The following is a 15483-nucleotide window of genomic DNA, read 5'->3' as shown; positions in this document are numbered from 1 at the left end:
TGTACGGGTACTGGCGTTGCCCTCACTTTGTAATCCAGGAATGGTGTTGTCTGTAGCTGTCCCTCTGGTTGTAGGAACGATCCCACCGCTGCCACCAATTGTAACGGACCGTTTCAGCATAAAAGGGGAAAAATCCGTTTAGGCGATAATCCCCTTTTCTAGAGACAGGCACAGCTACTGCAGAACATCAGAACTCCCGAGCTGGATACGAAATAACACTCTGAACTGGAACAGCTGAACAAGAAAAGCATACAATCGGCTTACACTCTTGGCAGTCAGCTTACAATCCAATCCCCCCCAAGAACGAGACGACACTTCATTTTGAGGGTTAAGCAGGAACTCAAGACTGGGACACCCAGTCTGGCTTTTATTACCAACAAGTACATACAGGACACTCCCAGGGGGAGGATGAAATTAACCAATCACATGGATGTACCTCCCACACATTTCCTCCCCTTAGATTAACACTTAACACAATTATACTGTACACCTTTTTCCCCAATTCCTGGATGTACCCCAAATACATATGCTACACCTCCAAAACAGGTATCCCCTGATAGCCCTTATTCAGGGGGACAACATATGCAAGAATCAGCCCATTCGGATAAATGGTTCAGGAGTTATGGACCTTTAAAGTATTGACCGACCGCATGGGTAAAGTATCCGAAATCAGTTCCATGCATTTTGGCCCTGCGGTCGGTCACAAACAAGGGAATGAAAACAGGCGAATTGCCTGTGTTATAGAGCCTGGAGAGGGTTTGAATGAATTCCCTTGTTTGTGGGGTTCTTTCTACCGAACGGGGGGTCATTCGGTAGTTTCCATACGAACTTCTGGAAGTATGGAGGTCTCAGCGGTGTTTGCCTAGTCAAGTGTCCGATTTCAGTTCCAGACACTCGACGGCAAAACACCGCTGTTCGGTAGTTAAAGATGGCCGCCGCCACGTGTTGGTTTCCTGAATGGCGGCCACCCAGAGGACACAGAACACATTACATGATTGCCAATTACCCGTTTGCAACATTGTTGCAAACAGTAATTGGAGGCACACTTAATCCTGGGTGGTCTGGTTGTTCGGTAGTTTCCTCAATACAATGAATGGAGTGATTCTACCGAACAATCAGATGAAGGCTGCATATATATATATATAATCCAGGTTAACTGCATACATAAATACATATACAATATACAGGCAGTACAATAGAATATGCTTCACAGTCTTAAAGGGACAGTAGTCCCAAAATGTCCACCGCTGATTTTAAAGGGCCAGTAGCAGCAATATAAATTATACATGCCCAAATATAGTCTTTAAAGTGCAATATGTCCAGGGGCCATAGTCGCAGGGCAGGAGGCTAGCGGCCAGGCTTCTCCAGCCCACAGTGGCGAAGTTGGTTTCGCCACAGTGGGTTTTAAAATTCGCCTGCCTATTGAAGTCTATGGCGGTTCGCCTGTTCGCGAACATTTGCGGAAGTTCGCGCTCGCCGTTTGCGAACGGAAAATTTTATGTTCGCGACATCACTACCGGGCATCACAGGGAAGTGATTGCTCCGGGGTAGCGATCACCCGGTTGCTTGGCAGTGGGGGGGGGGGGGTGGGGATTGCAGGATGCCTCGACATCGAGGCATCGCTGCAATACCCTTAGAGCGGCTTGAAGCGCTCAAATGTGCTGCAGATGTACAATGACCGTTTTTTTGGCTGACATACCCTGTACGTTCACTAAGGGCTTAATCTGTTATTTTACATCTGCATCAATTATATATATATGTATATAAGCATTCTAATTTATGATATATAAAAATATAATATACCACCAAAATCCAAATTGTAGCAAATTAAGGCCTCAATGTAATATTTTTTTATAAGCTTTTCAAATCAACTAGTATTTATTTATTTTTTTTATATTCTTTATTTTATCGTGCTCATATAAAACATGGTGGTAGGCAACGCCACAACAGCTTCGCCAGCGATACATATAACATTTTAAAAACAGTGATGGGCGTATATAAACATTGCACATTTTTGAATAAGGTTGCATTATTATAAACATACTTGATGCTCGTCTGTGTAAGCCTATGTGATTGTGCTGTCAGGGTTGAGTGTTATATGTGTGTCTTTCACATAGGGGATCCACCCCTGCTTTGCCGTTTTGCGCTTATGCTTTTTTGAAAGGGCTCGTCTAGTTATCGGCAGGGGGTGTGGTGTGGCTGGGCTATCGCGATAAGAGCCCGGCTTTGGTCGCTTCAATATGGGCTACTGCATGTGGGGGCTCATCGTCTGTCTGTTTGGTTTTCCGCCTGTGTGTCACAAGTCCCATTATCTGTACTTGGGTGTTGCAAAAAGCGAGACGGAGCTATTTTATGTCAGTGTAGGGAAGGATTTGCTGGGGCAATATTAAAGCTAACATCAGGTAAGTGTCAGGAGCGATCTGCAAAAACATCTTAATAAAACACAACAGAAGTTTGCGGACGTCTTAAACTGTGTAAAACATGGTTATCGTTGGTGGTGGGTTAGAGGTGTCCCCTTGGAGTATATAGTCCCGAGTGTCTCAAGTCGGCGGGCTAGCCGGTGTTGGTCACAGAGGTTCCCTCAGGGTGAACTCCCGTATGGTAGCTGGGTTGATCCTGGATCTTTTTGTGAGTGCAGCTTGGAGTATACCCGCAGATGTCAGGAGTGATTCCAATTCTTGGTAGCTCTGTGCTTTATGTAAGGTCCCGTTAAAAGTGAATAATACTGCTCGCGGGGTCCCCCATAGGTAGAGCAGCTCTCTGGCGTGGAGGTGTTGTAGTAGCGGCTGCAGTGATTTCCGCCAGGTAAGCGTACTCTTGGTGATATCCTGGAAAAATGTTAGTTTGCTGCCCTCAAACGACAAGGGGGTTTTGCCCCTCAGTGTAGTTAGGAGTGCCGCTTTGTCCGATATGCTCTGGAATCGTAAGATGAGGTCCGCGGATGCGGATGCTGGAGCTCAGGTCGGCTTCGGTAGTCGGAACATCCCGTCAAGCCTCAGGGACTTTGCCTGTTTTGGCGGGAGCAGGGCACCCAGGAGGCGCCTGATGTAGTGGGGTAGCTCAGTGAGGCTCACCGAGTCAGGTATCCCTCTGATTTTCAGGTTGTGGCGCCTCCTTTGGTCCTCCAGTGCATCCAGGCGATCTGCTGTGGCATGTTGCTGCTTTGTTAGATCAGCTACTTGTTGTTATACCGTTGTTAATCTGGAGTCCTGGGTGCTCGTACAGGCCTCCAGCTGGGTGATTTTCGACTTGGCCCCTTCTATGGCTGCTTTATAGTAGGCCATGTCTGCAGATAGGTCTTTGCGTAATTCAGCCAGCATTTCTTTAAGTTGGCTTACAGTGATCGGGTCTCCGGGTGTGTTGGGCACCGTGTTGCATTTTGGTGTCGGCCCGAAGGACACTCCCTCCATCAGGTCTTTGTCAAAGTCCTCTGAGGAGTATGAGGCAATATCGTCCTCCAGCGCCATCTTGGACCATGCGGCCTGTTGCGTGTTCCGCAGCATTTCGCCGATATCCCGTCCGGGAGGGCTTTTGTCAGCCTTTGTTTTCTTGGACTTTCTGCCCATGTTCTACCTTTCTTCCGTGGTCGGGTTTACAGGTAGTTGCGCGTGTAGATTTCACCATTTAGAGTTCTTTTAAGTTAAGTTGGAGTCGGAGCTCACTGAGATGCGACTGCTCCGTTGCGCTGCTGGCTCCGCCCCCCCCAACTAGTATTTCTTGAATAGATGTTTACAATGATGGTTTTAATTATTAAAATGTAAAAAAATATATATATAAAATACATATGACCATATAAAATTTTACAAATGTTTGTCAACCTATTAAATCATTTGAAAAACTTATGCAAAAATATTACATTGAAGTCTAAACAAGCTTGAAATCTGCTGTTTTAGACTTCATTTTGGCATTTGTATTAACCTCACTATGTTACGTATCTCCTTCATTACACCCCACGCAGCATCCAGAAGAGGCTGCCATTCTGTCAATCATTACTCAATGGCTATGTGTTGGTAAGTATACAGGGGGGAATACTAGCTTTTTAATTAAACATAGAAATGTAGTGTATTGTTATGGGACTTCTTATTATTGTCTGCATTAGTGTTAATATTATAAAAAGGACCAACTGTGTGTCTGCAGTGTAATTTCCAAATACTTAGTTTAGAGGACAAACCTGTCTTGCATCATATGTATAAATGATTGATTGATTGATACCCAATCGATTGGCTGCTTAGAGATACAAAGCACCATGGGAATTGCAATTCTCCAACAGGTTTTCACTGATTTTAATATTACGGATTCCTGCTGGAACACACCAAGCACCATGACAATTTATGGCCTCGATTAATAAGCTTTTCAAATCATTCAAAACTGTTAGAAAAAACGTTGCAAATTAAATATCTGCAGAAGTCACCATTAAAGTCTATGGGGAAAGAGAGAGCGAGATTGTTTACTCTGTTCTAATTATTGAGAAAAGGTGATTATATTTGTATCACCTACTCGTCAGCCTTATCTAACGATTGTATTCAATTCAGTGATATTTCACACTAGTGACATCACAGCCCTCATGGCCCCCACGGACACCGTGCTAAAGAAAACTTACTTGTTACTGTTGTTACAGTGCCGCAGGTTTAGGCATTTTAGGTTAGAGAGCATTCTCTCACATTAGTGCTATAATCAGAAATGGTTTGAGTTTCACTAACCAATAGAAAAGACAATCTTTGTATTTGGATCACTCTTATTGCACCCAAAAGCATTGCTATACCTTTCAGAATCCATTACAGGTCTGTCTGATGCAAATTTGGTTCCAATGGGAGTGTGTCAGCTGCTAACCTAGCTCTGGGGATAATTGTAGCTTGCAATCTGCAATAACATGGCTTGTGTTTCCAGTAATCCGTGACCGTAGAAACACTGACTTTAGAGGGAACAATCCATTCTTCTCCAGGATCCACTGGCATACAGCTCAAAAATGGAGAATTGGTGATCCACTCTAGAACATGTCTAGATCTCAGTTTTAGTGGTCATGTAGCAGAGCCTCATGCCCATTTTTCTGCTTTGTTCTCACCTATCCTACAGGTGTTATCCCATCCTAGCATAGTATGGTTGCAGACCTCATCTGTTCTTCACAGTGGAATTGTTAGATATGGGAGAGCTCTACAAGCTGAGAGACTGGTCTGGCTATGCTTCTAGAAGCCTTCTTTGGAATATTATAAGCTTTCACATGACTTTGTTTGAGGTGCGGTTGGCATTGAGCCCTACTTTATTTTATATATTCTATTAAAACTAGAGAAATCGAGAAAAATATAATCAGAGATTCAGACACAGTAAACCACAGAGAGACAGATTACATAAAGTTAAATTTTGCATACAGAGCCATTTTATTTGTTATAGAGGACTATTAAACAGTTATTTGTTATAGCACACTAAGCTTTCAACTTTAATTACACATGCTAGAGTTATTACAAGCCAAAGCGCTTTTCCCTCTATCCTAGAATCTGACAATGTATCTGTCTGTATAGAAGACTACATTTAGTATTATGCTAGTTATCTGTTAGAGAGCAGTGGGTGTGTACAAACACTTTGATATGTTATCAGTAAGGGGTTATCAATTCCTCACTCAATTTTATTAAGCTATCTACACGGTTATTATTTTTCTTCAATATAGTGATTTAGAGGGGAGATTTTCTTTAGATTGTTAAAGCGATTTGTTAGTGGAAGGGATTCCCTATACTCCGACTGAGTATATCCATTGAAGAGTCTTCCAGATCCCGAAATGAAGCAGTGATTATAACTCTGGTGTACCCAAACATCAGCCAAGACTTGAAGTATAAAAGAGGTTTATATACACACACCCCCAGCATGGGGTCGCCATTCATATGTACAGTAAGGCGCCTCTGTGTCTGGGAGATAATTAGTTTACGCAAAAGCAAGCTCACTTATCTCCCAGGCACTAGAGGTACAAAATATTTTTAAAAAAAAACACCCCACAATACATAGAATATCAATAGGAACTCCCACAAGTATTATATCCCCGGATAGCCTGGGTCTGAGCACCCAAGTTGTCCAAATAGCGCTCAGATCCATGAGTTCTAGTCAAATCGCCACTGGGGTAAAGTATTGACCGGCTGCACACGTGGTCTCTTGCCAAAACAGTTCCAGGGCATTTGGTGCTTTGACACCTTTCGGAGTAGCAAATGTTCGCCTAGTTCGTGCGAACATTTCCACCGAACAGCGCTCTTCTGCCTTGTCAGGAACGAAAGCAGGCGTCGGTACAAAGTCACAGATTGGCTTGTTGACGTTTCCGACTGAGTTCCACACGCTTGGCGACCTGTGTTCGGGAGACAAGATGGCCGCCATTTTCCAAAGCATGCGTTGTTTGGTTATGCGAACGGCAGCCACACAGAGAGAGCACTTAAGTTTGTGGTTACTTTGTAGTTAACGAGCCAGGGGAGTGGTCAGTGTTCGGTAGGTTGCAAATATCATACGGAGAAAAAGCACTGCGGGTAACTCTGAAACCGAACTAGAGGGAACTGTTCCTAGAAGCAGAGAAATACTAAGCTCATCATAGTTAGTGTAAGGGACTTAAGTGATTCAGATGTATTTCCTGATTTAATTTATATCACCAGTTATTTAAAAGCGACCACATAATTTTAGTAATTTATTTGTACTGCCAACAGGGGGGGTTTTCAATTTTTTTTTTTGTTCCTGCCAAGATGGAGACACCCATTTGTAGAATAAAGAGGAGTCAGTTTTTACATTTAGTTTTATTTTTCATACTTAATAAATGTAAAAAACCTGCATGAATTATGACTGAAATAAACCAATTAGGGTTTTACATAAATGTGTTAACTGACAGGAAATTGTCATCTAAAATAGCTGAACTTGAAAAAAAGATTTTTCCAACTTGGCCTACAGTTTTAAAATGTAGAATTTCTGAAAGTTTGCACTCTGGTGAATAACACTGACTGCCCCGATCTCTAAACGTGCGTCTGATTCGTTGAAATGGATACAATGTAAGATAACTGACATTGGTAAATAAAGTTACAAAAATAAGTTTACTAAGCACCAGTCACTATTTGATAGATTTAGCCAGAATTGCGTCCACAAGAGAGGTTGGTAAATAGAAGTACAAAAACACTGAAATCCTTTCCTTTAGGCTTGCCTCCAAATACCGGATCTTTGGTTTATCTGATGTAAGAGCATCTACAATGGCATCTATGATCTCATAGCCTTTATCGCTTCCCTTGAGAACTTCTCTATTAATAAAGTCGGTCATTTTCTTTACAAATTCCAAGTCATAAACATCTTTGGCGTGTGCAGGGATGGAATTCCAAACCTCTTCTGCAGTCCTCTGCGGTTGGATATTTGTGGCCCTTGCGTAATTTCCGGGTTGAATAATGCTGACCTGACAAAGGAAAAAATAAAAAAATAAATTACTGTGATTGCTCTATTTTTTTTTTTATAAGGGCATTAATTGTAAATAATATGTTAGTGGCAGAAGACCTGGGTTAGAAAAAGTTCACGAGTGATACCAGGCAACATCATTTAATTAAAGCATCTTCATCATTTTGTTTATCCCTCGACTACCTTTCCCTAGTGGCCGGAATCCTTCCCCCAACCTTTTTTGATAACAGGACTGATGCAACTAACCATTTTTTTTTAAGTTTTTCCTTTCCCATCTAGTCTTCTTTCTCAGCATAGCCATCTTAAAGTTTCTAAATCACAATCGTGCCTAATACAAGGCAGCTTCCACTGACCTCATTGTTGACTCCCAAAATGTTGAGAGTCAACACTGAGAACCTGCGACATGACGTTTCCAGAAGTGACACGACACTGGAGGGAGGGGAGTATAGATTAAGATGGCCAATGGCAACGTTGACAAAGATCACAATTTGTCAACTTTGGTCAATCTGCAGGTTTTCCTTATGAATAACTTAACAAATAAAGCATAATTTTGAAAACAAAAACAAACCAAAAAAAAATACGATGCAGCCAAAGGGGATTTGAGACATGCCTATTTATTGTAAGTGTCGCACAATTATTCGGACACATGTGCCATCACACTGCGATCCTATACCTTTAGACTACTTTCAGACTGATCTTTCTGACAAGGCAGACCATAACCAATATGCCCACTGCATTGAAGGCATAGTAACATCTAACAAGATTTTATTTTCCAAGATCTTATCAGGGAAGTGCAGCTAATCATGTTCTAGGTACAGGAAGCATCTGAAAAAATAAAGACTTCTAATAAATTACGTAGATTGTAGGAGATTAAGATAAAAATAAATACATCTGAGTACCTTTCCCTATGCACTATACCTCCATATGATTACCCACTGAGGTTCCTGGCTGAATGCAGTACACAGAACATTTCAAACATGCAGATCAATGGAATTAAAAATATATGTATGATCATATAGAATATGGAAAGAACAAACGGAATGCTCAAAGAGCTGGAATGAACCAGACTGGTTGAGTATATTACTGGAAATCGAAGAAAATAAATATAATATAATAGCTGTGTAATCAGGAAAGATAATAATAGTAAATAAATAATAGAATCACATCTAACACAAAGTGCAATCTTGCCTTAGTGGCTCACCTCTATATATGCCTATAGATACCCTTATCCTATTATGTACAACACATGCGACTGGCTAGTGACTTTATTTGGGCTATATGAATGGTCAAGTCCAGTGGCTTATGAACATATTCGGTAGGTAAATGTCATGCAGCTGACACGGGTATCCAGGATGTGGTCACTATATGTGCCCTGAGTGATTTAGGGAGTGCCTTGTAGCTACTGGTAGCTCTGGCGTGATTAGTGGCCTGTATATATTCAGACTACATCACAAAAAATACCCAGACCAACATTGAGGGACAGCATGTGAATATAACCTGTGGTTTAAATATCTAGCAACTGTAGAGGATTGATAGATCCCTCTCGAAGCTGGTGCCAGATAGTTGTAACTCTAATTATATATAAGTTACATATCAATATAAGGAACTATTCATCATGCATAATTGGGTCCCATAGAGGGTCAAAGGAAATTGCCCTAAACAGGCAAACCAACTGTGACCACCGGGCGAGAGAGAGAGGTGAAAAATGAAGATTAAGGTGCCTCTATGTGCAGAACCATACTTAGGATGTTGGTTACCTGCACATAGTGAGATAGCCTAGTGAGGAAAAGAGTGAGGAAAATGAGCCCAGATGAGCCCAACGCGCGTTTCGGTGCTGTGATGCACCTTCGTCAGGGGCTGACTGGAGACTGAGTCCCAGTCTCCTTTTACATGAATTTAGGTCCCGGTATCTCTAGCTCTGTCCAATCAGGAAGCTAGTGTCATGCGCATTCCGGCTCCAGAACGTCATGTGGTCATTATGCTAATCGTGGCAGCCAATCATAGTGTTGGTGCTGTGACGTGTCTCCAGGAGCTGTTTAACCAGCTGAGTGCTGAGAGAGTCCGTGCACGTCGTTGGATACAATGTTAGCTGTGGAAGTTTAACACAGCTGCTGTCACTAGGGACAGTGTATCCAGTAGATTCAAGGCAGTCACGGCTTTTCTTAACCAGCTGAGTGCTGGGAGAGATAGAGTTCGTTCCCATGCACGTCGTTGGAAATACCGTTAGCTGTGAAAGCCTGATAAGGCTACTGTCACTAGGGATAATGTACCCAATATTAGACTCATAACACCCACGGTTTTTCAGGGGTTTATGAGTTGTCCCGATTGGAATGTATCTATTCAGATTCCCAGTTAGGCAATAAACAGTCCATGGGATTTACGCATATATATGAATAGAGGTTTTATTGTCGATCTTCTAGTATTAATGGAAGTGATGAGAATCACTTCTACATTACAGTGTATGATCGATATAGGGAAAGTGACTCAAACCGAACTTCTGATGCCCCGCATTCACATAGCTATAATTTAGCTCATACAGTAGCGTGCACCTAGGGATTAGGAGTATATGGTTTACTGGATAGTAGGTCTAAATCTTTAAGATCTATTTGATGTCCGCCGACAGTGACAGACCCAAGACTGCTATGTAATATGTTTTAGATTCTTAGAGATAGTGCATAGATATCTAACTTATGGAGCCCTAACCATAGCATGAATAACATGTATAAATATTCATAGCATGGTCAAGTTGTGGTTTAAATGAGGGGTGGAGCGGAATGCTATGTATTGGGACAGATGGTCATTGGACCCTAAGAGATACGGTTCTAAAAAATAGAAAGAATTATTATATATACATATTTACAGAATATACAGATTACACGTAATACTTTAATATATTGTTGATTCAGCTTGCTTGAACATGTATGGAGTCTCACGACTAGGCTAACCTAGAGGAAAATAAAACTCAAATCATAGTGATTATAGTTGTGGATACTCTCAGAGTTTGCCTTGGATGCAAATAGGTAACAGACACTGAGTGTCTATTAGGAAAGAATAGCCACTTGGCTCTAGTTGGTAGAAAAGTGATATTCAGTGTGTTCATATAAAGGAGGTATATGAGAATCCTTCATTTAGACCAAATGGGGAGAGGGTTTTCAATGTAAAGATCCAGTAACTCTCCCTTTGGAGTAATTTACTGTCTATATCTCCCTTTCTAGGGCCTAGTTTAATTTTTTCAATACCATTAAAACGTAGGCCATGTGCTGAGCCATCATGTCTCAATTTGAGATGTCTAGAGATGACCGTGTCTATGTGTCTAGAGGGGTTCACCGAATTCACATGTTCGAGAATTCATTTCTTAAAAGGTCTAAAGGTTAAAAGGTCCAACATACATGAGGTTACAACTACAGGTTAGAAGGTAAATCAGACCTGACGTTTGGCAATTTAAGAAAGTATTAACCTCATGTGTCTGTGTATTTGTGGAATTCGAGAACGTTTTTGATTTTTTCCGGATAAATCTACATGCCTTACAGCGGCCACATTGAAATGTGCCGACTGCTGGAGTTCTTAGCCATGTATTTTCAACTTTTGGTAGGGAGAGGTGACTTGGTACCAGTAGGGAGAGGTGACTTGGTACCAGTAGATCTTAAAAGAACGTTTTGATTTTTTCCGGATAAATCTACATGCCTTACAGCGGCCACATTGAAATGTGCCGACTGCTGGAGTTCTTAGCCATGTATTTTCAACTTTTGGTAGGGAGAGGTGACTTGGTACCAGTAGATCTTAGAAGGTCTGATTTACCTTCTAACCTGTAGTTGTAACCTCATGTATGTTGGAAAGACCTTTAGACCTTTTAAGAAACGAATTCTCGAACATGTGAATTCGGTGAACCCCTCTAGACACATAGACACGGTCATCTCTAGACATCTCAAATTGAGACATGATGGCTCAGCACATGGCCTACGTTTTAATGGTATTGAAAAAATTAAACTAGGCCCTAGAAAGGGAGATATAGACAGTAAATTACTCCAAAGGGAGAGTTACTGGATCTTTACATTGAAAACCCTCTCCTCATTTGGTCTAAATGAAGGATTCTCATATACCTCCTTTATATGAACACACTGAATATCACTTTTCTACCAACTAGAGCTAAGTGGCTATTCTTTCCTAATAGACACTCAGTGTCTGTTACCTATTTGCATCCAAGGCAAACTCTGAGAGTATCCACAACTATAATCACTATGATCTGAGTTTTATTCTCCTCTAGGTTAGCCTAGTCGTGAGACTCCATACATGTTCAAGCAAGCTGTATCAACAATATATTAAAGTATTACGTGTAATCTGTATATTCTGTAAATATGTATATATAATAATTCTTTCTATTTTTTAGAACCGTATCTCTTAGGGTCCAATGACCATCTGTCCCAATACATAGCATTCCGCTCCACCCCTCATTTAAACCACAACTTGACCATGCTATGAATATTTATACATGTTATTCATGCTATGGTTAGGGCTCCATAAGTTAGATATCTATGCACTATCTCTAAGAATCTAAAACATATTACATAGCAGTCTTGGGTCTGTCACTGTCGGCGGACATCAAATAGATCTTAAAGATTTAGACCTACTATCCAGTAAACCATATACTCCTAATCCCTAGGTGCACGCTACTGTATGAGCTAAATTAAAGCTATGCGAATGCGGGGCATCAGAAGTTCGGTTTGAGTCACTTTCCCTATATCGATCATACACTGTAATGTAGAAGTGATTCTCATCACTTCCATTAATACTAGAAGATCGACAATAAAACCTCTATTCATATATATGCGTAAATCCCATGGACTGTTTATTGCCTAACTGGGAATCTGAATAGATACATTCCAATCGGGACAACTCATAAACCCCTGAAAAACCGTGGGTGTTATGAGTCTAATATTGGGTACATTATCCCTAGTGACAGTAGCCTTATCAGGCTTTCACAGCTAACGGTATTTCCAACGACGTGCATGGGAACGAACTCTATCTCTCCCAGCACTCAGCTGGTTAAGAAAAGCCGTGACTGCCTTGAATCTACTGGATACACTGTCCCTAGTGACAGCAGCTGTGTTAAACTTCCACAGCTAACATTGTATCCAACGACGTGCACGGACTCTCTCAGCACTCAGCTGGTTAAACAGCTCCTGGAGACACGTCACAGCACCAACACTATGATTGGCTGCCACGATTAGCATAATGACCACATGACGTTCTGGAGCCGGAATGCGCATGACACTAGCTTCCTGATTGGACAGAGCTAGAGATACCGGGACCTAAATTCATGTAAAAGGAGACTGGGACTCAGTCTCCAGTCAGCCCCTGACGAAGGTGCATCACAGCACCGAAACGCGCGTCGGGCTCATCTGGGCTCATTTTCCTCACTCTTTTCCTCACTAGGCTATCTATCACTATGTGCAGGTAACCAACATCCTAAGTATGGTTCTGCACATAGAGGCACCTTAATCTTCATTTTTCACCTCTCTCTCTCGCCCGGTGGTCACAGTTGGTTTGCCTGTTTAGGGCAATTTCCTTTGACCCTCTATGGGACCCAATTATGCATGATGAATAGTTCCTTATATTGATATGTAACTTATATATAATTAGAGTTACAACTATCTGGCACCAGCTTCGAGAGGGATCTATCAATCCTCTACAGTTGCTAGATATTTAAACCACAGGTTATATTCACATGCTGTCCCTCAATGTTGGTCTGGGTATTTTTTGTGATGTAGTCTGAATATATACAGGCCACTAATCACGCCAGAGCTACCAGTAGCTACAAGGCACTCCCTAAATCACTCAGGGCACATATAGTGACCACATCCTGGATACCCGTGTCAGCTGCATGACATTTACCTACCGAATATGTTCATAAGCCACTGGACTTGACCATTCATATAGCCCAAATAAAGTCACTAACCAGTCGCATGTGTTGTACATAATAGGATAAGGGTATCTATAGGCATATATAGAGGTGAGCCACTAAGGCAAGATTGCACTTTGTGTTAGATGTGATTCTATTATTTATTTACTATTATTATTATTATCTTTCCTGATTACACAGCTATATTATTATATTTATTTTCTCCGATTTCCGGTAATATACTCAACCAGTCTGGTTCATTCCAGCTCTTTGAGCTTTCCGTTTGTTCTTTCCATATATAGGGGTTAAGCCCCAGGACATCTCTGGAGTGTCCATCAAGGTGTATTTCCACCAACGAGACGGTTCCAATCTCTGGACCCATTCTCACGGGTGGAAATTTCTTTTGCCTCATATAGAATATGGTATTTTCAAATACTATAGAGGCTGACAGGGTTATTCAATGAACTCGGAATTTTTGTAAGCCTGAATGGCAAAATAAAGGCAATGGCAGCTGATCTGGAACACATTTCAAACTGAGCCATAGTTACAACTTGCCTAGGTAGGTTCTTCTGTTTATTGACAAACAGTTGTTATGAACCGTTGCCATGACGTAGAATATTGTAGAAAGTACAGAGACAGGCACTAAGCATCATCTGGCATCCAACCATCCTTTTCCTTCCTGGCTGTTTTTTTTTCCTTTATCAGTATCTCCCACTGAGCTTTCAGAGTTTTGATACAGTTGCAGGATTGTCAGAGTTTGACTACATGGATAACATTTAGATGGAAATCATATACATCTATTGGTTATATACTGACCTGCTGGTTATTTACAGATTTGTGCAAATGATATTCACTCATATTTGTTCAACACAAATGAGTTTAATGTAATGTGAGTCATATGTAAATGCATTTAATGTTTCTTTATTTTTCAAAATTTTAAGATTTCCAATTATAATCTGCAAATAATTGAATTTTATCTGTACATCGTGACAGCTGATCCACTACCAAATATGTAGATTTGCAGATATTACCCCAAATTCAGTTTCCAGGAAAGCAAGGGGTGGCTACACAGATATTGTATGAGTAAGTACTATGCTGCAACCCTCTCTTTCGGTTCAAAAGAAAATCAATTATATTACATCTGCAAATCTAAAACGCTTGCCATTCAGCTGGCATAACATATTTATGTTATGCTCGATCTAGTCGGACGCACACTGCATGAGCTCTGGTTCTACAAGTTGAAAATAGTGCTTACCTGCTCCTTACCGCGTACCCACATACCTGGTTTTGGGTTTTGGTTGCCTTCCCCTCCGATACCGATAGGAAAAAAAAAAATCCAAGAAGTACCAGGCAGATCCAGACCCAAGATCCTGAGATATCAGGATGTTACTGCGCAAGCAGGTTGGGCCAGAGAAGGCCAAAATGGCACCTGTGGGGGCCTATACTTCGGCTTCCATGGAAGAGAAAAACCTGCCTACATTCCCAAAGACAACAGTGCCCACAATGGCAGCGCTCATCGGCCGAATTGTTTCAGCGGAAGAGAATCTAGGTGCTACAAAAGGTGGCACAGACTGCCACAGACGCGGCCCTCAACACCTTGCAAAAAAGTAATGCTGATCTGAATAACCGCAAGGCTATCTTGCAGGATAGGTCAAGGGCAAGAAATGTCTCTGAGGAACTGCCCCACTTCATCAGGGGCCTCCTGTCTATGCAAAACAGGGATGTTTTACTGAGGTTTTTTAAGGATTCAGACAACGGGATTATAATGGGGGCAACCAGGGGCACCACTTCCACAACCTTCCAAGGCTGCCATACGACTATTTGGAGACAGTTTTTCTGACATGTCACCCAAGTCTTCATAGACCATAAGATATTCTACAAATGAGGCTCCCGATGGCTCCTAGTGGAGAAAAACTGCAAAACCTCCCCTGTTACCAAGCACACTACCTGTTCCAGGACCTGGGGTTATCGGTAACCAACTTGTTCCTAGCTGATACCCTACAGACGGATATAACTTGATCATTATTTCCAGCTAACTGTACCTGCTGATACGTGCTTCCTTAGTCGATACTGTCTGATCTTAGTTTGTACCTTTTTCTTTCTTTACATGTGAAAATTGGTGCAGAATCCTTGTTGTACCCATGTAACACACAGTACCCATGTTATGTCAAATCCAAGGTCAC

At 41.6% G+C, this 15483-nt stretch overlaps 1 protein-coding gene across 3 annotated transcripts in view; it reads right to left on the bottom strand.

Moving 5' to 3' along the window:
* Window positions 1-6770: 6770 nt before the first annotated feature.
* LOC134586005 (retinol dehydrogenase 7-like) overlaps window positions 6771-15483 on the bottom strand; it is a 35933-nt gene continuing 27220 nt past the window's right edge. Inside the window, exon 5 of one of the 3 annotated variants that reach the window (XM_063441507.1) lies at window positions 6771-7402. In XM_063441507.1, the coding sequence (XP_063297577.1) occupies window positions 7070-7402 (333 nt within the window). In that variant the 3' untranslated portion in view covers window positions 6771-7069. The remainder of the gene's footprint in view (window positions 7403-15483) is intronic. The other 2 variants (XM_063441506.1, XM_063441505.1) reach the window with 2 other exon arrangements.

The sequence above is a fragment of the Pelobates fuscus genome, chromosome 2 (genome assembly GCF_036172605.1).
Source record: "Pelobates fuscus isolate aPelFus1 chromosome 2, aPelFus1.pri, whole genome shotgun sequence".
Lineage (NCBI taxonomy): Eukaryota > Metazoa > Chordata > Amphibia > Anura > Pelobatidae > Pelobates > Pelobates fuscus.
Note: the sequence above shows the minus strand (reverse complement) of the source record. Positions and strands in the feature narration are given on the sequence as shown.